At 62.1% G+C, this 20,390-nt stretch overlaps 3 protein-coding genes across 8 annotated transcripts; 1 reads left to right on the top strand and 2 right to left on the bottom strand.

Moving 5' to 3' along the window:
• Window positions 1-490: 490 nt before the first annotated feature.
• Window positions 491-2,485, bottom strand: LOC139601151 (octapeptide-repeat protein T2-like). Its single transcript, XM_071449930.1, has 4 exons — window positions 2,451-2,485; window positions 2,368-2,377; window positions 1,926-2,325; window positions 491-740 (listed from the first exon to the last, which is right to left on the bottom strand). Exons 1-4 carry the CDS (start codon window positions 2,483-2,485, stop codon window positions 679-681), a joined length of 507 nt encoding a protein of 168 aa, XP_071306031.1. The 3' UTR covers window positions 491-678.
• SMPD2 (sphingomyelin phosphodiesterase 2) lies at window positions 1,996-6,582 on the top strand. Of its 4 annotated transcripts, none has more exons than XM_071449901.1 (11): window positions 1,996-2,079; window positions 3,076-3,267; window positions 3,711-3,807; window positions 3,894-3,970; window positions 4,235-4,328; window positions 4,418-4,507; window positions 4,829-4,911; window positions 5,109-5,241; window positions 5,313-5,417; window positions 5,495-5,651; window positions 5,860-6,582. In XM_071449901.1, exons 2-11 carry the CDS (start codon window positions 3,218-3,220, stop codon window positions 6,201-6,203), a joined length of 1,230 nt encoding a protein of 409 aa, XP_071306002.1. In that variant the 5' UTR covers window positions 1,996-2,079; window positions 3,076-3,217; the 3' UTR covers window positions 6,204-6,582. The 4 variants fall into 4 exon arrangements, with proteins under 4 accessions (XP_071306002.1, XP_071306003.1, XP_071306001.1 ...); XM_071449902.1 differs by having other exon boundaries at window positions 2,028-2,079; window positions 3,165-3,267; XM_071449900.1 differs by lacking the exon at window positions 1,996-2,079 and adding an exon at window positions 2,322-2,783 and having other exon boundaries at window positions 3,165-3,267.
• MICAL1 (microtubule associated monooxygenase, calponin and LIM domain containing 1) lies at window positions 6,399-20,093 on the bottom strand. Of its 3 annotated transcripts, none has more exons than XM_071449896.1 (26): window positions 19,516-20,093; window positions 15,297-15,505; window positions 14,941-15,219; window positions 13,958-14,165; window positions 13,767-13,874; window positions 13,512-13,610; window positions 13,280-13,435; window positions 13,001-13,101; window positions 12,486-12,743; window positions 11,953-12,068; window positions 11,744-11,870; window positions 11,401-11,479; window positions 10,856-11,006; window positions 10,596-10,783; window positions 10,405-10,511; window positions 10,272-10,322; window positions 10,108-10,185; window positions 9,600-9,774; window positions 9,422-9,504; window positions 8,843-9,311; window positions 8,631-8,725; window positions 8,390-8,488; window positions 8,172-8,265; window positions 7,995-8,094; window positions 7,824-7,897; window positions 6,399-7,720 (listed from the first exon to the last, which is right to left on the bottom strand). In XM_071449896.1, exons 3-26 carry the CDS (start codon window positions 15,199-15,201, stop codon window positions 7,590-7,592), a joined length of 3,408 nt encoding a protein of 1,135 aa, XP_071305997.1. In that variant the 5' UTR covers window positions 15,202-15,219; window positions 15,297-15,505; window positions 19,516-20,093; the 3' UTR covers window positions 6,399-7,589. The 3 variants fall into 3 exon arrangements, with proteins under 3 accessions (XP_071305997.1, XP_071305996.1, XP_071305999.1); XM_071449895.1 differs by lacking the exon at window positions 19,516-20,093 and adding an exon at window positions 18,890-19,044; XM_071449898.1 differs by lacking the exons at window positions 10,108-10,185; window positions 19,516-20,093 and adding an exon at window positions 18,890-19,044.
• Window positions 20,094-20,390: the final 297 nt, after the last annotated feature.

Below are 20,390 nucleotides of genomic sequence, written 5' to 3'. Positions count from 1 at the left end.
CCCGTGCCAGGCCCAGGGCTCAGTGGTGGGACTGGACTGAGGTGGCTGCTGTGAGCAGGGCAGACAGAGCAGGGAGGGAAAGAGAGAGGGAAAAATCCAAGGCCAGGCACTGGCAAACCATGCCAGGGCTGTGCTGGGCCAAGTTCTCATATGTAGCATGTTTGTTTGTTGTTTTGTAGGTTTTTGGTTTGTTTTTTTTTTTTCTCTTCTGTTTCACTCACTCATCTAAAACTCTGGGAATGAAAACTCAAAACTCCCCCACCATAAAACACAGGCATGCCCACTCCCAGCTCTGCTGGGGGATGAAGCTCTTTGTTAAACTGGACAGGTTTGTGCCTCCATCCCTCCCTCCCTCCCTGCACCGAGCCCAGGGCTCACACTGCACCCCACGCACACAGACTGGTGCCCCCAGCAGCCCTGGCTGGGGTTTAGTCATGATCCCAGAGACACTTTCTCAACTCCCCCAGCCCCTCCGTTCGCCTCCAGTGTATTTATGAATTTCACATGAAGTACTGTTTTATTTTTTTAAAGACTTTGTAAAGCTTACCAGGGTTACAATCACCATTTTTAGAGCTGCGTCAGTCCACAATGTTAAAAATCCATTTTTTTATGTATTATATTTTTTGTGTATTTTTTTTTAATCCAGCTGTGATGGGTTGTATCATATATTTGTTGTGTTTACTGTATCTGTCCAACTTCAAAGAGAGGAGACTGTGGAGCTCCGAGAAAACTATGGTCCGCTGAAAAAAAAAACATTAAAATTATTTGTTCATGGGTTGGCTCAAGCAGTTCTGAAGTTCATATTTTATTTCATAGGACTATGAGAGCTGCCATGTCCCATGTAACCCCTTGGCTGGGTAACACTGGGTACCCCAATTCTGGGTACCAGATGCCACATCCCGCTGTGTTTCGCTCTAGTTTGCATCACTGCTGCAGGGTTTGCTTGGGGAAAGTTGCGTTGGCCATGGCAGACGCTTCCCTGGGTTCAGGAACACCTTTTGGGGGGTCGCACCCTCAACCACAGGGTGACAGAGGGGTTGCTGTGTCACCACCACCCCTCCAAGCGCTGCTCGCGGTGTCCCGGCTGTCGGTACTCACAGCCCATCCTACACTCGGGGACACACACGCGTTCCACCACCGCCCGCCTTCCCCCGTCCTGCGAGCCGCCCGCACCCCGCTGTCCTTCCTGCACCCCTCTGTCCCTCCCGCACCCCACTGTCCTTCCTGCACCCCACTGTCCTTCCTGCACCCCTCTGTCCTTCCTGCATCCCTCTGTCCCTCCCGCACCCCGCTATCCTTCCTGCATCCCTCTGTCCCTCCCGCACCCCGCTATCCTTCCTGCACCCCGCTGTCCTTCCTGCATCCCTCTGTCCCTCCCGTACCCCGCTATCCTTCCTGCATCCCTCTGTCCCTCCCGCACCCCGCTGTCCTTTCCGCACTCCGCTGTCCTTCCCGTACCCCGCTATCCTTCCTGCACCCCGCTGTCCCTCCTGCACCCCGCTATCCTTCCTGCATCCCTCTGTCCCTCCCGCACCCCGCTGTCCCTCCCGCACCCCACTATCCTTCCTGCACCCCGCTGTCCTTCCCGCACCCCACTGTCCTTCCCGCACCCCACTATCCTTCCTGCACCCCGCTGTCCTTCCCGCACCCCACTGTCCTTCCCGCACCCCACTGTCCTTCCCGCACCCCACTATCCCTCCCGCACCCCGCTATCCTTTCCGCACCCCGCTGTCCCTCCCGCACCCCGCTATCCTTCCCGCACCCCGCTGTCCCTCCCGCACCCCGCTATCCTTCCTGCACCCCTCTGTCCCTCCCGCACCCCTCTGTCCTTCCCGCACCCCGCTGTCCCATCCGTCCCGCACCCCGCTGTCCCCCCCGTACCCCCGGCGCGCCCCGTTACACCCATCACACCCCGTTACACCCACCACACCCGCCGGGGCTCCCTCCGCCCTTCCCGGCCCCATTCACCCCCCCGGCCGCGGCTCCGGCCCCGGTCCCGGTCCTGCCCCTTCCGCCCCGCTCCGCTGCCTGCCGGGACGCGTAGTCCCGCGGCTCCGCGCCGCTCCCGGCCCGCCGCAGGTCCGCTCCCGGCCCCGCCGATCGCTGCTCCCGGTCCCGCTGCTCCCGCTCTCCCCGGTCCCGCTCCCCCCGGTCCCGCTCCTTCCGGCCCCGCTGCTCCCGGCCCCGCTCCCCCCAGGCCCGCTCCGCCCGGCTCCGTTGCTCCCGGCCCCGCTCCCCTCGGTCCTGCTCCCTCCGGTCCCGCTCCGCCTGTTGCTCCGCTCCCGGCCCCGCTGCTCCTGCAGTCCCGGACCTCCCGTTGCTCCGCTCCTCCGGTTACCCCGCTGCCGCCCCCGCTCGTCCTGCGGCTCCGCTCCTCCTGTTCCGCCCCCCGCTCCTATCCTCCTGTCCCCTCTTTCCCCTTTCCTCGCTCTCCCGTTTCCCCGCTCCACCTGTTGCCGCTGTCCCGCTCCCGTCCCCGCCGCATCCCGCGGGGAACGGGGAGCGCCCCTGGGGGCTCAGGCCCGGTGGAAGCCGCCGGCGTTAATTAGCGCGGCTCAGGAACGGGATGATCCCGCCGGGGCAGGCAGAGCCTGGCTGCTCTCACCGGCATCCTGGAGCTCCGGGGCTGCTCTTTTTAGCTTCTAAACCGGAAACTGGGACAATCGCACGGGATCAGGCAGGGGGGAAGCGGAGCTGGCGGAGAGCTGGGGCTGCTCCGGAGCTGCTGCCTCCGCCAGGGTTTGGGGTCCCGAAAAGGATCCGTGGGCTTCCCGAGTGGGGAGGTGTGTGACGGTGTCCCATGGCCGTGCCTCGCAGCTCCGCTTTGAAACCAGGATGCAAGCCCATCCTGCAGCACAACTCGCTGACAGGCAGAGGGGTTGAGCCCTGTAGCCATCCCTGGCCCACTGGTGTCCCCAACCGCTGGGTGTAGGGTGACATGGGTGGTTTGGGTACATGGATCCCTGTACGGGGCAGTTTAGGGTTCAGGGTGGTCCTTGTGTGCAGGAAAGGAGGCGAAAGGCCTGGAGCACCCTCAGCACTTTTCCTTCCTTCCTGGCCTTTGCCCTGCCTCAGCCCTTCCGCCTTCCCAGCCTGGCTCCCTGGCTCTGTCCTGCAGCCTGCACTGGCTCCTGGGGGCTGCCACTCCTACCCGCTCCCCGCAGGTGCCCCCTCTGCCTGGCACTGCCTGCTGACCCCCACAGAGCCCCAACAAGCCATGGAGGGGGAGCCCACCCTGCGCCTCCGGATCTTCAACCTCAACTGCTGGTGAGTCCAGACTTCGCCAGGCTGTGTGGGGGGAGATGGGGGCACCACACTGGGGGAGGGTCCCACCTTGGGGTCACCTTCGTGGCCCCTTCATTTTGGGCTCACAGCACACTCCCCGCCCCAGAGGGTCATGAGGTGCTTGGCTGGGTATTGCCTCCTGTCCCTTCCATGCTTGTTAGCCCCAGAAAAATCCCCCATTTGCACCCCAAGCAAGGATGAGCTGCCTCAATTCTGCAGGCAGGAGAAGCTGTCCCCAAACAGCCTCCCTGCATCTTGTCCCCCTGTCCTCGCATGGCCCTTTCCCCTTCCCATCTTTCCCATGTGCATTCTGCTTCTGCTGGTACTGGAGCCCTGTTTCTCTCCCTCGTTTCGGGTCACAATGGTCCCCAAGAGCCCCATGGCCCTGTCCCCGCCAGGCTTTGACTGTCACCCCTCTGTGGCAGGGCCATCCGCTACCTGAGCAAGCGGCGGCAGCAGCGCGTCCGGCTCATCGGGGACACGCTGCGCCAGGAGGCCTTTGACCTGGTGCTGCTGCAGGAGGTGAGGCCAGTTTGTGAGCTGAATGCACCCCCTCCCAGCCTGGGAGATGGCCATGACTGTCCTCAGCCTGTCCCTCTGTCCTCCAGGTGTGGAGCGAGCAGGACTACAGTGAGCTGAAGGTGAAACTAGCAGGCTGTTATCCCTTCTCCCATTACTTCCGCAGGTGAGAAGGGCAAGCTCAGCCCCCCGGGGCTGTCTGTGGGGCTGTGCCAGGGCTGTGCCATGTCCTCGGGGTTTGCCACTTGCAGGGACTGCTGCAGGTCCTTTAGGTCACCTCTGTCATTGTGAGACCCCATGCCTGGGCAGTGGGGTGCTCACGGGAGCACACATGGATCCAGGCACCCAGGGAGTCCTCCTGGCCCAGGGTTAGGGCAAGGCAGAGGTTTTGGGAACCCCATCTCCTCACTGTGCTTCCTCCCTCCCACAGTGGGGTGATCGGCAGCGGCCTCTGCGTCTTCTCCAGGTTCCCCATCCTGGACATGCTCCTCTACCAGTACTCACTGAACGGGTACCCCTACATGGTAGGTGGGGTTGGGGGGCACGTGGCACCATGGTGTCCATCCCCACAGAGCCTCAGTAGCCCTGACCTGCCCTTCCTCCCCTTGGGCAGCTCCAGCACGGGGACTGGTTCTGCGGCAAGTCCGTCGGTCTCGTCGTTATGAAGATCTCAGGGATCATCTTCAATGTCTACGTCACCCATGTGAGCAGCCCAGGGAAGAATCCAATTCCCAGTTCTGGGGAGGAGGGCAATGAGTGGCCATACCCCTGTTTTACTGTTCCCCTGCTCTAACCCTGCTGTCAACCCTCTGCCCTGTTCTATGCACGGATTTAATAAAATATTGCTCAGGGCAGGGGGCAGGGATCCATAACCTGGTTGTGCACTGAGGTGAGCATCCCAGGCTCTCCCCAGTGGGGGTGAAATAAAGACAGAGGTGTTGGCAGGGACTGTTTGGAGGGGTTGGGTGGGTTTGCAGGGAGCAGGGCAGGAGTCAGAGCCCCTTTGCTTTCCCTCTCTCTCCAGCTGCACGCCGAGTACTGCCGGGACAAGGACGCCTACCTGCCCCACCGCCTGGTGCAGGCCTGGGAGCTGGCACAGTTCATCAGGTGAGCAGCTGGGGGGTGTCCCCTGCAGGCCCCCAGGACACGTGTAGGTCACCCCTGGCCCCGGGGCTTGCACTGCAGAGAGCTCCCATTGCACCAGTGCCAGTCAGGAATAAGGTGGAGGAGCACTGGGCAGGTCCCAGTCACTCCAGTGGGGTGCCAGGCAGGGCAGGGAAGGACAGCCACCTTTGTCCCCACAGACACACCTCAAAGGCAGCAGATGTGGTGCTGCTGGGAGGGGACCTGAACATGCACCCTGAAGATGTGGGCATCCGGCTGCTGCGTGGCTGGACGGGGCTGCAGGATGCCTTTGCTGAGGCCATGCACTTTGAGGTGAGCTGAGGGGCTCAGTGGGGTCCCAGGGCACACCAAGAGCCCCCAACTCACCCAGGCTTCTGTCTCAGGGCTGTAAAAACGGCTGCACCCTTGTCCCTGACAACTGCTTCACTGACAAGTCAGAGCTGCTGCCCTTCCCGCTGGGCATCCGCATTGACTACATCCTCTACAAGGTAACGGAGGTGTCTGCCCACCAGCTGTGAGTGCTGGGGGTGAGGCACTGCTGTGACCCCCTTGTCCCCTCACCCAGGCCATCTCCAGCTTCACGGTGAAGTGTGAAGAGCTGAAGACCACCACGGGCCGAGCCCCAGGCGTGGACATCCCCTTCTCCGACCATGAAGCTGTGATGGCAACACTGCACATCCAGAGGCAGGGGCAGCCGGCAGGTGCCACCCTTGGCACAGCTGGTAAGTCGAGGGGCTGCTGCCAGCATCCACTCTGTGCTGGGCAGGGGCTGGTGGATGGACTGGTGGGGTTGGATCTCTTTGGGGACGTTTCCCCATGTGGTGCTGCTGGTGGAGGGCTGCAGAGCGGTGGGGATGGGGAGAAGGATATGGGGAGGGCATAGGGATGGTATATGGGGGTCGCACCCTGCTGATGGCCCTGTCCCCACAGACCCAGCCCTGGCAGATGTGGTGACAGAGGCACGGGCAGAGGTGGGCGCAGGGCTGCGGGCGGCGCGGCGGCAGCGCTACTCCTCGGGCAGGATGGCTGTGCTGGCCCTGCTGCTGCTGCTGCTCCAGGCTGCAGCTGCCCTGGCCACTCTGGCTGGGCTGGGCGCAGAGCAGCCCTTCCCCAAGCTCTCCTTCTGCCTGCTGGCCTTCCTCGCCCTCGGCGTCCTCGTCCTCGCCACCGGTCTCCACCTGTTTCACACCATGGAGGTGAAGATGCTGCACGGCACCGAGGACCAGATGTGGATGGTGCTGAGGGCCCTGCAGGAGCGTCCCAGTGAAGGCTGAGCTGGGGCTCTGGGTGTCCCCACAATGTCCCCCTTGGCCACACTGTGTCCCCTTTTTCATCCTTGTTTTTAGCTGACTTCGGGTCTTAGGCCAGCAGCACTGCAGCCAATGCAGTAGTGCAGGTTTGGCAGCTGCCTCTGGGGGAAATTAAGGTTTTTGGGGTAGATTTATTGCATTGACCCCTGTGAGAACCACAACGGAGGCAGATTTTTATTGCTGTCTTTTTAAACACACTATTTTGTACATGGAGGGACCCACTGGCCTGGCTGGAAGGCTTGAGACACTGAGGGTGCCCTTGCCTGGGGTGGCCTCAAAGTTTACACTGGTGGCTGTTCTGGCAACCAGTCCTAACTGATGGAAAATAAAGGCAATATTTTAACCTTTGGCACTTTGATCAGGGGGGGCTTTATTTGAAGGGAGGGGGGTTGCAGCAGGATTGTAGGGCTGGTACAAACACAGGGAGGGCTGGAGGAGGTGCTGAGGGAAATGGCAGCATGAGGGCTGAGCACAGGGTGGTCTTGCTAAGAGAGGAAGCTACACCTGGGACCCCCCATCCCAACACATCTGGGCTGCCATGAGCACCATTTGCCCACAGAGGCAACAGCCAGGGACTGCAGGGGCATCTGGGGTCTGTGCAAAGGCCAGTGTGGCATTGCCAAGCAGAAGAAATCCCAAAGGGGCAAGGAGGGCACAGCCACTGGTGTCCCTTGTCCTCGGTGTTAAGTGTTGGCCCTGAGCACAATTCCCATAGGAATTCCAGGACAAAAAGCCCTTCCCCGGCCCAAGGGGCTCACAGTAGAGTTCTGACCTTGGTTTCCTGCAGCAGCTGGGGGCAGCGTGGACGTGGCATCCAAAAGCAGTGGTGCAGAGCAGCTGGAGCAGCCCAGTCTGTCACTGGCCCCAGCTTGTACAGGCAGACATCCCTTGAGATGGGCAGTCCAGACTGGGATGGATGCCCTCAGCTGGGAAGGATGTCCCAGGGTGGCTTTAAAGGACCATTCCTGAAGGTGCCCCTGCACATATGGCATCTGTCTCTGGTGGCCATCACCTCCTTGCTGCTGGGAGCCACCACAGCCCCCTTTTGCAGTCCCCTGTGAGTTTTCCAGCCAGCACAAGGCAAAGGCACTCCAGCCGTGCACAGGAGCACCCTCTCAGCCCGCCAAGGCTGAGTGCTTCTTGGTGTCTCCTCACGTGGGCATCCACCAGCGGGTCTGGCCCCTCCATGACAGACTTTGGCAAGCAGGGAGCTGGAATTGCTGTGGCAGCTGCTGGCACCAGGGGCATGGCCACCTCCAGAGGTAGCTCAGGGTGGTGCTCAGCCCAGGACTCACTCACACACACTCTGCTGGTCCCCAGGGAGGACTGGTGGCCCGGGGGCCGTGCAGGTCAAGCCCGGAGCTCACTGAGCCGCTTCTCCTCCTGCAGCTGGATGAGGATGTTCCGCTTGTTCACCACCTCCACCAGCTGCTTCAGGATCTCCTGCTCAGCCTTCTCATCCTCAGGTGTCTTCAGGGCATCTGTGGGTGCAGGGGGCCAGAGTAGAGCTGGGAAGGCCACAAGCCCTGACCTGCTCCCTGCACTATCAAAGGGATGCTCTCCCTGGCACGGGCTGGCACTCACCCTCCTTGTTCATGTAGCTCCGGAGCTTCTCGTCAAGCTGGCACTGCTGCTCCTCCAGCTTCAGTTCCTGCACCCTGTGGGGAGGAAAAGGGTGTGCTGGGTACTGAATTTGCAGGGGATTGGGGTGAGGTGAGCCCCCACACCCACCAGGGAGCGTCCCCCAAGCCTCACGCGATCATGAGGTCCGACTCCTCGCTCATCAGATTGTTCTTCTTCTGCACCAGGTACAGCAGCTGGTTTGTCCACTGTGTCTGCTGGTCAGCCAGGCTGTCTGCAGGACAGGGGCATGGTCAGCAGGGTGCAGACCCCCCCTGCAGGGTCACAGTGCTCTGTCCACCCTGGCTTTACCATTCTCATCCCGGAGTAACTTCTCCAGCTTGGTGCCCTGCTGCTCCAGTTCCCGGAACGTCACCTCGATCTCCTCCAGCCGCCTCTGGATGGCCTGTAAGGGAAGGGCAGCACTCACCTGCAGGCCAGCACCTGCCAGCATGTGGCCACCAGCAGCAGGATGGAGGGGACAGGGTGCAGTGCCACACTGGGGATGTGGCTGTCTCCTGCGGGGTTACCTGGGCTCTGCAGAACCTCTTCATCTGGGATTCCCTGGTCCGGCGGGCCAAGGTGCGCTTCCAGGTGGGGAATTTCTCCTCTTCCCTGGGGTCTGGGTACTGTGAAAGGATGGTGGCACAGGCAGGGGCTCAGTGCCTGCACCAGGCACCTCCTGCCTTGGCAGCCACAGCTGAGCCAGTCCTGATGCCTCTGTGAGAGGAGCAAGAGCCCCAGCTACCATCACCTGGGGGAAATCCTCACCAACTCTTTCATGATGCCAAGGCCTGTGCCCTCCTCCTCCTCTTTCTCCTCCTCCTCCTCTTCCTCCCCCTCCTCGCTGTCACTGTCCTCCAAATCTGCCCAAGAAAAAGCTGTTTCAGGCTGGTTCCTCATGAGCAAGATGTGGGATACAGCAGGGTCCTGCAGGGATTGAGAGCTCTGCTCTTCTGGAGACTCCAGTTTGTACCACCTACCTTTCTCCATGTCAATTTTCTCCTCCTCCTCCTCCTCCTCCTCCTCCTTCCAGGCGCCTTGTCCCTGCCGCAGGGCAGGGAGGGCCTCGGGTGCTGCTGGGAGCCTCAGACGAGCTGGCTTCAGTGGAGGGTCGGGTTCTGCTTCACTGGTGAGGTTCAGCGTGGACAGACTGAGCTTCTCCAGTGGTGTAAGGATGATCTTCCTCCTGCCCCCAGTCTCCTCACCCTCCTCTGCTGCTCCTTGGGGCTCTGCTCTGGGAACCTGCTCTTCCCTCACATCCTCCCCAGGCTGTGCCAGCGGCTCCTGCTCCTCCATGTCACCAACATCTGCAGTGCCCTCAACGTCCCCAGGCTCTTCCCCGGCCTGTGGGGCTGCTGGAGTGGGCTGCAGTGGGCTGGGTGCCCACTGCATGGGGGACACACACGACCTTCCAGCATCTGAGGGTGCGTGGGCAGCAGCATCAGCATCCTGCAGCAGAGCCAGAGCAGAGGGACGATGCAGCATAGGGGCCACACCCCACCACCCCCCTCAACATTCTGCCTTTCCTCCATCACCTCCAGGGATTTAGGGTGATTTACCCCATCAGGCAGCACCGAAGCCTCATCCCGGGGCAGGTCCATGCTGGCTGGGTTGGGGTAGTGCAGCGAGCAGTAAAAATTACCTGGCGGGGAGGGGGTAGGGGGCGACCTCACGTGAGGACCTGCGAGGTGGAGAAGCCGCTCCCCAAGCATTCCCTCTCCCCGGGAGCTGTCTCACCATCCTCCTCGTCGAAGGCGTAGTCGCCCAGGCGCAGGGTGGCCCCGCAGCGCCGGCACTGGAAGCAGCCGCGGTGGAAGAAGCGTCCCTCGGCGCTGGCCCGCTCCACGATGTACACACGGCGCCCACAGAAGTAGCAGGCGTCGCTGTTCTCCCCTGTCCTGTCCCTCGGGGGCTGCGGGGGGACAGGACAGGCGGGGCTGGCACCGGGGGCCTGGCACCCACCCTGCCCCGTGGCCGTGCCAGCAGCCATGGGGGCACGGGGCAGGGCTTTGCCCCTCTCTCAGCGCCGGGTCTGGGTGCTGGGATGGCTGAGGGAGCGGCAAGCCTTGGCTCCGGAAAACCAGTTGGGTCAGGAAACAGGCAGGGAGGAGCTGGGAACCCGTGGGCGTTCTCTTGTGCAGCTCTGGTGCCAGCCCTTGGCTTGGCCCTGCCAGCCACTGGTGCCCTCCCGGTGCCCCCCTGCCCTGAGCTGGAGCCTCCATCCCAAGGGGACACAAGGACCAACCTGCCCTGGGTCCATCCCGGTGGCTTGTGGCAGCTCGTGGGCACTGTCCGGAGTGTCTCCATCCAGCCCCGTGTCCAGCTACAAGTGACCCAAGGGCAGGGTCAGCCCCCCACTCTCCCCCCAGGACAGCTGCACCCAGCAGAGCCCCCCTGGGGCAGCCCCACCTCAGCGTCCCTGCGGCTCCTCTTGGCCTCGCTGTCCTTCTGGGCACCATCCTGCAGATCCAAGGGGGTGGTAAGGGTGGGGAGTGTGGCAGGGTTGTGGTGTGCCAGGAGGGTCTGGGTGGGGGTTCCTCACCTGGCTACGTTTGTGTGCCAGGTTCCGGCTCTTCTGCAGCTTGCTGAGGAAGAGGATGGCCCCTCGTGTGCCAGGGGGAGACAGTGGCTTCTTGCTGACCTCCACCTCTGCACAGGACATGGTCATTTTGGTGGGACCCAGCCAGCCCCAGTGCAGCTCAGGATGGGACAAATCCCCCCAAAACCTCGCACCTGGAGAGGTCCCAAAAATTTGATAGAAGTGGCTGAGGTAGGTGATGAGGTCCAGGCAGTCAGGCTCTGTCAAGGTGGCCATCTCAGCGCTGGAGAGGACAGGCTGGATGCCCAGCTCCTGCTCTGCTATGTCCAGCAACATCTGGTGGGTCTGAATGGCATCCTGGGGGTCCACGGAGTCAAAGTCCCTGTGGGGAGACATGGCTGCCATCAGGGTGGGCTGTGCAGGGTGGAGGGTTCTGGGGGCTCCAGGCACTCACACCAGGTCGGGGCGGAAGCGGTGGATGAGGGCAGAGAGGGCCAAGCCACTGGTCCAGGAGGTGCTGAAGTTGGTCACGGCCACGCCAGGGTATCCAGCTGTGCTGGCCTGGCACCAGCTCAGCAGCTCTTCACAGACAGCTCCAGGGGCCACTGGGGAGGCAGAGACAGGGGACACCCCCCCAGTCCACCTCCAGCCTCAGACTCCATGCTTTAAGAGGAAAGGGATCCCATGGGAGCAACCTAAGACACCCCCTGTCCCCCCAAAACCCTCCCCACAAGTCTCAGTGACTATGTTGGGAAAGCATCTGTCAATATTTCATGGCTCAGCATCTGTGCAGCCTGGAAGGGCACAGCCTCCTCCCCAGAAGGCAGCAGGGTCCCCACGTGGGCCACAAGCAGAGGGGATAGAAACCATTGGTGTCACCAGGACAGCCTGCTGGACACAGGCCAGGGTGCAAGAAACAAGGATGGGGAGGAAAATCAGGGCAGGGGCCACTTGGGCATGGGCTGCTGGGAGGGATGGGGCAGGACTGGCTGCTCCTACCGGTGCTGAGCCGGTTGTCGCTCTTCCTCTTCCCATGGTGGTCCACCTCCACCATGCCCACCAGGTAGAGGTCCCTGACCTGCCAATGGGGACATGTGGTGGGTCACCACCCATCCAGAACCAATGACACCATGCAGGGAGTGGCCCAGGCAAGGGGGACACCTGGACATCCCCCCCCAAACCCTCCAGAACCCTCCACCTTCCACAATGCATCCAGTGTCCTGTGGGCTAATAGCTTCAGCCTCACACCCTTTGGGACAGGGTACTGGGTAAATTGGCATCACCCTGACAGCCAGGGAGGCTGGGCTGGCTGGCTGTCCCATGGCAGGACCTGGCCAGGTACCTGGCTGGCTTTGATGGCCTGCAGGTTGATGTTGGGGTAGCGCGTGGCCGGGTCGATGCTGTACTGACTGACGTTCTTGTGGGTGTTGTCCGGGGATGTCTGTGAAAGGCGCTGGTAGATGCTCTCCCTGGGTGCAAGGGACAGGGCTGGCATCACTGCTGCCATCCTCACGTGCTCCAGGGCCAGCCCAGAGGGATGGGGACACTCACCTCTCGGCCAGCACCTCCAGAGGGGGTGTCCCAGCCGCCCAGCGCCGCACCATCCACGCCGCGTCGAAGGCGGCGAGGAAGCCCCTGGCCACGCCGGTGCCCAGCGGCCAGAAGGGCTGCAAAGGGGAAGGCAGAGCTGGAACATGGAACAGCTCCATGGAACTGGAGTTGCATGGCTGGTCCGGGCAGCTGGGAGGAGCTGGGAGCTGCCAGGCTTGGCCAGGGATGAAAGAGGGAGAGGCGGCAGGACGCGCACGGACAGGAGGGGTGGCCATCTGCTCCCCAGCCAGCACAGCAGCACTGGGGAGGGGCTGGGCTGCTCCTCCATCCTGAACCAACCCCAGATCTTCTCTGGGGATGGAGAAGGGGATAACCTTCCCAAAACATGCCACTGATGGCAGCCTGCCCAAGGATGGAGTGCACTGGGCAACTGGGATGAGAGGCACTTAGGGAGGGGAAATACATTGCAACCAATGCATCTTGCAAGGAGAGGGACATGGGGGCACGAGGGGTGCTGCAGGGGAAGCTCTCACCTCCACCAGGCAGTCGCCCACCAGGCCCAGGAGCACACGGCTCCCGTTGTGCTCCCGCACCAGCGCCGCGTTCTCCGAGCGCGTCATGCACGTGAAGTCGAACATGTCAACATCCGGCAGGTCCCGGTGGTTGAGGGCAAACTCCAGTTCGGGCAGGCAGTAGTTGGTGGAGAAGTTGGCAGCTTCTTTGGCATAGCTAAGGAGGGCATCCCGGTTCACATTGTCTGGGGCCAGGAGGCTCTCGATGTCCGCTTTGTCCTGCGGGGATGGGGTAAAGCTGAGTGGGATGTGGGAGGTGATGTTTGTCCCTCAGCCTGGCAGCACCCAGCTCTAGGGTGCAGCTGTGCCACTGCACTCTCAGTATCCTGGAAGGATTTTTCCTGTGGCACAGGCAACAGCTGCTGCAGCCCTTACCACCCCAAGGGTGTGCAGTCAAACTAGTATCCACAATTTGCATCCCACTTTCAAGCTGCCCACTGCTGTGAGATGCCAGGGCCAGATCCTGCCCTTCTCACCTGGAGGATGACCCCCTTTGTGAGCAGGCTCTGCTTCTTGGCCGTCATGACGAAATAGTGAGTGTCATCCTTGTAGTACACGATGTTTTCCAGGTCAATGCCTGGTGATAGGAAAGGGGCTGAGCATGGGGTGTCCCAGCACTGGGTTCAGACACCAAATGTCCCATTACTGCACCCCATTACTGGGGACATCCTGGGGCTGAGCCTCCAGCTCCCTCAGGAGGGAGCAGGAGCCCCCAACACCCCACATGTAGGGGTTGGGACCATGGGACCACTGACCCGTTTTGTTGTAGAGGTTCTGGAAGAACTTCTGGTTGTAGATTCGGGCCACGCCGCTGATCTCAGCCACCTCCACCTCGGCCCGGCTGTGGCGGTTGATGAAGTTGGTGGTGATGCCAATGGCCAACTTCCCACGCGTCTCCTTCCTCTTGAACCCTGCAGGAGGGCAGAGGTGTGAGCCCCCACGCAGCCCCCACATTGCTCCTGGGGCTGCAGGGACACCCGTGGTCACCTTCAGGGACAAATTTGCCACCGCCAGCTGAGATGAGGACGTCGAACTCATAGTGGGTGAGGGGAGAGGAGCTGGGCTGCAGCACGGCCTGCCAGCCACCTGCAGGGACAAGAGTGGTCATCAATGTCCACAGGGAAAGGGCTGCATCTCATTTCCCCCCAAAAGGCACAGCAGAGCCATTGGGGGGCTAAGAGTGGCCACCCACAGCCCTGTCCTTGTCCCCAGGAACGCCACCCACCCTGCAGAGTCACGTACCTGCCTTTCCCCTGGGGGGAACAAGGCTCTCAAACCTCACATTGATGTGCACCTCCACCCCCAGCAGCAAAGCCACCTTCAGCAGGATCAGCTGCAGCTGCCGGATACCTGGCAGGGGAGAGAGGCTCTCAGGGCTGCACCCCTGACTGCTGGGACTCCCCCACATCCAGCCTGGCGCCCCCAGAACTCACTGATGTGGTCCAGCGTGCCCGTGCAGAAGCGCCCGTAGAACTTCTTGGCGCCCAGGGCGCGCAGGTCGTGGATGGTGAAGGGCCAGAGGTGCAGGACGTTGTTGCGGGAGAAGGAGTCTCGTTTCTCCAGCAGCACCACCCGGGCTCCCAGCAGAGCCAGCTCGATGGCTGCCCGCAGCCCGCAGGGACCAGCGCCCACCACCAGGCACTGCAGGGCACGGCACGGCCAGTGAGGGGTGGGCAACGCAAATCAGGGTGTGGGTGAACCCCCAAAAGCAGGGTGTGAGTGAACCCCCAAACCAGGGTGTGAATGAACCCTGGCACAGCCAGTGAGGGGGGTGGGCAGCCCCAAATCAGGGTGTGGGTGAACCCCCCAGCACTCCCAAAGGCAGCACCTCCCCACCTGCTGGGTCAGGATCTGGCCCTCCTCAATATTCCCCTGATTCTCCCTGCAAAGTGGGGTGCCCCCCACCCCCTGGACCTTGCCTTCACCCAGGGCAACGGCAGCAATTAAAGCACTGGGTGAGATAAGGTGCAGGTCTGGTGCAGGTCTGTGCAGCCCTGACTGGGTTTGGTCTCCTGAGAGCTTCTACACAGGGCTGGGACAATGGGGCACAGCAATGAGCCATCATCTGTGGGACAGGGTTAGGGTTATATCCCCAAGGGGACATCCTACTTGGAATGCTCCTATCTCCCAGAAAGGGCTTGTCAGTCCCCTCAGCCCTGCCATGGGATGTCCCCAGCGAGAGGCAGCTGGGAGGCGGAAGGACGCTGCTGGCTGGGTGGCACTGAGGTGGCACCATGCCATGGGGAGCTGGCAGTGCTAATTAACATCCTGTCCCATTAAACTCCATCAGCCTCCCGCCTGGCACATCCTGCATCCTCCTGGGATGAGAGCCAGAGTGTCCCAGGGGATGTTCTCACCCAAGACAAGGACACAGGGCACGGAGAGACCCAAACCCCTCATCCCACATCCCGCTTGCCTTGGTGCCAGCACAGGCTGTGCCCTGGTCATAGTCCTTGTGCCCAGCTTTCTTATCCAGCTTGCTCCACAGGGCCTTGGCATTCCAGTAGTTGAGGGCAGCCTTGAGGCCGTGGTAGAGCTGCAGCCCAGTGCCCTGCAGGCCCAGCTGCTGGCACAGCTCCAGGAAGGAGCCCAGCACCTCCTGGCACTGCCCGGCATGCAGGAACCTCTCAAAGATGGCATGGGCAGGGTTGCCCGGCTCCTCGGCTGGCACACTCATCCCGTGTCACCCAGAGGCCTGGCAGAGGGACAGCAGAGGTCAGCAGGGAGGGGACCCTCCTGGATCCCCACCCCCAAACACATCCCATACCAGACCTGGTGTCTCAGAGCCAGGATTCCCAGCTGTAGGTGCTGTTGGGTGGTGATGGCACTGTCAAAACTGGCACTTTGTGACAGCAGGGATGGAACTGTCACCCTGCCACTGCACCCAGAGTGCCACGGTGTCACCCTGCCACGGTGGCCTCAGGGCAGGGGATGGGGCAGGCTGGGGCTACAGTGAGTGGCTTCCTCCATGCAGTGGATACCTGCAAGAGCCAAGAGCAGAGGGAGTTGCTTTGGAGCAAAGATATCACTTCCTTCCTCCACAGCCTTGCCTTCACCACAGGGGGATGGGAGGGAGCTCCTGGCTTTAGGAATCAGCCACACAGCTGCTGCAGAAACCAGCAGGACCAGCCCTGGGGCTGGAGCTGGAATGGGGTGACCTTTTCCCCCACCTGCCCTTCCAGCACTCCTGGAGAGGGTGGAAGCAGATGAGCACAGAGGAAGCACCGGTGAGGAAATCAAATAAAAGTCAAATTACCCTACAAGCAGCACCATCACGCCACGGAAGCTGTGGGAGGAGGGATGCAGCTCATTCCCTCTAAGCCTCCCAAAGCCCCCTGGCATCTCCCAGGGTACCAGTCCTTGCATCTCTCTCCACTCCCAGCACTGCCCTGAGCACCATCCTCTGCCCTTTTTCTTGCCAACCCAAGCACCAAAACAAAATTTTGCCTTTTCCAGCCACCGTGGCCAAGCCCCAGGGCTGTGAAGGGCTCCCCCAGCCCAGCACGGACACGGTGCTGCCAAGGAGGATCTGCAGGAAGAGCTCGGGAGGACGCGGAGCTTCCACCTTTGAACCGCAGCTCTTTGCCCTCTCGCCCCTGAGCGCTATCGTGGGCACGTGGCAGCGCCCGGGGCCAGCCCTGCAGTGGGACAAGGATGTCGTGAATAAATTAGGCAGCCCGCAGGAGAAAGGAGTTACTTCAGCGCTTAAATTTTGTCCGGAAAGGCCGAATTCTTGCTGGATTTCTGGTTCAGCCTCACTCAGGACTTTCCCGACAGCCAGAACGTGCCTTGCAAAGCAGTTCTGCAGGTCACCCTCCCTGCATTCACTTCTGCAGGTCACCTTCCCTTCCAGCACCGCACTCAGGAAATCCGGGCATGTTAACCCCTTCCTTCCTGGGCAGACAGGAAGGCACCCGCTGGGGCACAGCAGGGGCTGGCACACACCAGAGTGGCGACAGAGCACATGGCCCATGCATTCCTGACAGGCCTGTGAGACCTGAGGACAGATTTCTGCTCTTCCCCTGGGCGCTGCTAGTCAGACAGGATGAGCCTGGGGAAACTGAGGCAGCGCTGAGACCTCCCCAGAGAGTCTGCAGTGTTCTCACCCCTCCGTGTGCCACGGCAGCAGTGCCCCGTGCAGATGGATTGTCCTCCAGCAGCTCAAGTCCCTGCACTGGCACCTGCCCAGGTCACCACACAGCAGCCCCACGGAGCATCTGCTCCAGCCCCAGCAGCCCCTGGCTCTGGAAAATGCCCATCCCGGCCTTGATTCCCGCTGGCCATGGTGCCAGGGGCAGCGTGCTGCCTGGGAAATCTTTGCAGCCCCTACGCCTTGGCAGGGAGGCTCAGGGGAGGCAGAACAACAAGCCTTGTGTTACACAGTTTCCTACAGAAAGGATTATCCTGCCAGCACTCTGGCACACTCAAACCCCCTGGACAACTGCGAGCAAGGTCAGAAACTCCTAGGAAAGCTCAGTTCCTGCAGGCTTGATACAAAACCCCAGCTTTCAGCCCACAAAGGCCAGCGGCAGGGGAGGAGGGCACAGCCTGTGCTCTGCTCCTTCCATCAAAGCCTCTTGCATTTCTTCCCTTCATGCTGTTCCTGCAAGCAGGAGGGAGGAGGGGGGGTTGCAGCCAGCCTGACTCATCTCATGTCAGCTTTGGCTGGCTGCAGAAATGTCTGTGGGGACATCAGCCGGCTCTGAGACATGGGGAGCACCCCTGGAGCAGGGACACCCATCCCGCCTTGCGGCTCAGGGTCTCCCTCCGGCCCTCCCAGGAGAAGCAGCCTCTTGGGAGAGGGTGGGGGAAGCTGCTTGGGAGCTCACGTGGCTCCCAGGCACATGGAAATAGGGTGGGAAAGGACACAGCTCCAGAGCTGATGAAAGCTGGGGGGGGTTTCAGCAGATTGCCTCGCTGCTGCTGCTGCTGCTGCACTGGCTCCCAGTGTGGAGGGGCTGTCCTGGGTTTGGGATCCAGGTCCCAGCATGGATGGGCTGTCCCAGGTCTGGGATCCAGGTCCCAGCATGGATGGGCTGTCCTGGGTTTGGGATCCAGGTCCCAGCATGGATGGGCTGTCCCAAGTTTGGGATCCAGGTCCCAGCATGGATGGGCTGTCCTGGGTTTGGGATCCAGGTCCCAGCATGGATGGGCTGTCCCAGGTCTGGGATCCAGGTCCCAGCATGGATGGGCTGTCCTGGGTTTGGGATGCAGGTCCCAGCATGGATGGGCTGTCCCAGGTCTGGGATCCAGCCTGGACACCACAGCCCAGGCTGCTGAGCTGGGCTGGACCCTGGAGAGCCCCTCCAGTGAAAGGCCAGGGGCAGGATGGAGGGTTCTTGTGACCACTCAAGAGCTTGGCCAAAGCCCTTGCTTTCAACCACCAGCTGAGCTGGGAGGGTGTCAGGGAGGGGTGAAGGCACTTGAAGCTCTTACAAACATTACTGTGCTCAGGAGAAATACCCCAGGTGTGGGACTGGGCAGGGAGACCACCCTTGCCTTGATTTGGGTGGGTTTTAATCCTCAGAGGGAGGGAGGGAAGGAAAAATCCCTGTCAGCTTGTCTGGTGTGAGGCAGGGATATGGGTGCATGAGCACACCCCAGCTTTGCAAGGCCCCAGCATGGAACTGTGGGGAGAAGGGCTGAGGAGAGGGGACAAACCTGCATTAAGTTTTGCCAGGGATCCACACACCACAGCCCTGGGCACAGATAACTCTTGGGGAGAAGCAAATGTGCCCCCCTATTTGTGCTGCTCAGCCTGTTCCCCTGCCCAGCACCAGCCCACAGAAGGACCTGCCTCTTGCAGCTGAGTTTTGGTAAAAAGAGGAAGTCTGCTCACGGCCAGGTTTCACACCCCACACATCATTTTCCTCTTCGTACTTCTCCTCCACCCCAAAGCACATCTCCGTGACGATGCACAGGGCATCCCTCCTGGATCTTAGCAAAGCTCTTCCCCACCCTACTCATCACCGGTGGAGGAGGAGGAGGAGCAGGGAATGCTCTCTTTCCCCTTTGTCCCGAGGGCAGCACAGCTCAGCGGCTGGAGGGGAAAAGCAGCGAGGATGGAGCAGGGGGGACGCCGCTGCCGCCGGGAGAGGCTGCGGGGAGGGGTCAGCCGGAGAAAAAGCGCTACCTTGCCACGGAGCGTCCCGGGGACGAGCAGGACACGGGTTCGGGGGGCTCAGCCTCCCCAGCACGGCAGAATCGCCGCTCGGTTTTGCCAGCAGCGATGCTCGCAGCGGGGCGGGCGGAGGGGACCGGAGCTCGGGATGCCGGCACCGAGCGGGGGGACACGGGGAGCAGCAGAGCCCCGACCTCCCCACGCCCAGGGAGGGATGCTCTGCCCATCCTCACCCTCCACTCACCTCCGCAGCCCCTCGCGGGGGGAAACTGAGGCACGGCCCGGGGCGTGGGGAGGGACCGGAGCTGGGCGCAGCCGGGCGATAGCGAGCAGGAAACGAGCGCTGGCTCTGCGAGCAGCAGCTGCCGGCCGGCCCGGCCCGGCCCTCCTCTCCTTTGCCCTCCCCTCCTCGGCCTTCCCCTCCCCTCCCCTCGCCGGCCCGACCCTCCCTCCCCCGCGGCCGGGGGGACCCGGGCCGGGCGGTGCCGGGGAGGGGCGGCCCCGGGTCCCCCCTCTTTGCGCCGCTGCAGATGCGGCTCCGGGAGGTTTGGAGCAGCGGGACGAGCGGCACAGCGCAACCCCAGCTGGGGTTTTTTTGTATTTTAGGGTGAGAAACCAGGCTTTTCGCCGAGCAAGCGAAAAGACTCGGGTGATGAAGGCAAACCGCTTCACCCCCTTCCCACCGTGCTGCTGTGCTGCTCCCCCGGCCAGGAGGGTGCTGGGGACACCGGAGGGTGCTGGGGACACCGGAGGATCGGGGCGGGGCTGGGGGGGACCCATCCAGCGCCAGCTCCGGACCACCACAGCTGGCGTGGAAACTTCTGGGATTGCGTTTCCCGAGTGGGAATGGCCCCAGTGGGGTGAAGGTACCTTGGGGCGGGCGGGGGAGCCCCCGGGGTCACCGAAGCTCGCTGCTGGCCGGTGCTTTTTGGGCTTCCTGTTGTCCTCGGGGTGCTGCCGGACATTTGCGGTGCGCCGGGACGGGTGTCCCGGCCAGGGGGGCTGTGACGCACGGGGACAGCTCGCCACGAGGCTGTGCCGGTGACTCAAGGACACGGGGAGAGGGGCGTGGGTCACGTCGGTCACCCTGAGTCACCCGTGGCACTGCCGGCGGCTACAGCCAGCAGGGCGAGCAGCCGGCACCTCCACGCCTCCCTCCCCTCTGCAGCCCCTCCCTGGGGACGCTGGAGCTGAACCCCCACCATGGCAGCTCGGCCGGGCTGTGCTGGTCCCCGCAAAGCCGCTGGGTCCCGGTGCCGTGGAACCCACCCGTGGGAGGCTGGGGCGGACACGGAAACGCGGCGCGTGTGTCAAAGCGAGCGGTCGGAAACAGCTCCCTCTGTTTGTGAGCCCTTCGTGGCGCCGCTGATCGCTGACCTGCGCCTTCCTGCCCAGCACTGTCCCTCCGGCAGCAGCAAAGGAGCGTAAGATGTGAATTACAGCAGGGGCTGAGGGCACGCGGTGGCACCGAGGGATGGGGCTCTAAAGCAAACCGGGCTGTCCCCAGCGCAGGGGATGAGTGGGAGCACACCTGCAGCCCTTGGTGTGCTGAGAACAGGCAACTCACAGCATCAGTGAGAGCTGCTGCAGCTCCCTGAACCCTTCATGGCTACATGGAGGTGCCAAGAACAGGCAACTCACAGCATCAGTGAGAGCTGCTGCAGCTCCCTGAACCCTTCGTGGTTACATGGAGGTGCCAACCATACCTAAGATCCTACCACAGCTCCTACCTGAAATCCTAGCCC

This window comes from Agelaius tricolor, unplaced genomic scaffold, assembly GCF_023055355.1.
Source record: "Agelaius tricolor isolate 1412-34295 unplaced genomic scaffold, bAgeTri1.0.p SCAF_30, whole genome shotgun sequence".
Classification (NCBI taxonomy): domain Eukaryota; kingdom Metazoa; phylum Chordata; class Aves; order Passeriformes; family Icteridae; genus Agelaius; species Agelaius tricolor.
The sequence above is the reverse complement of the archived record's forward strand: the minus strand, read 5'-3'. Positions and strand labels throughout refer to the sequence as shown.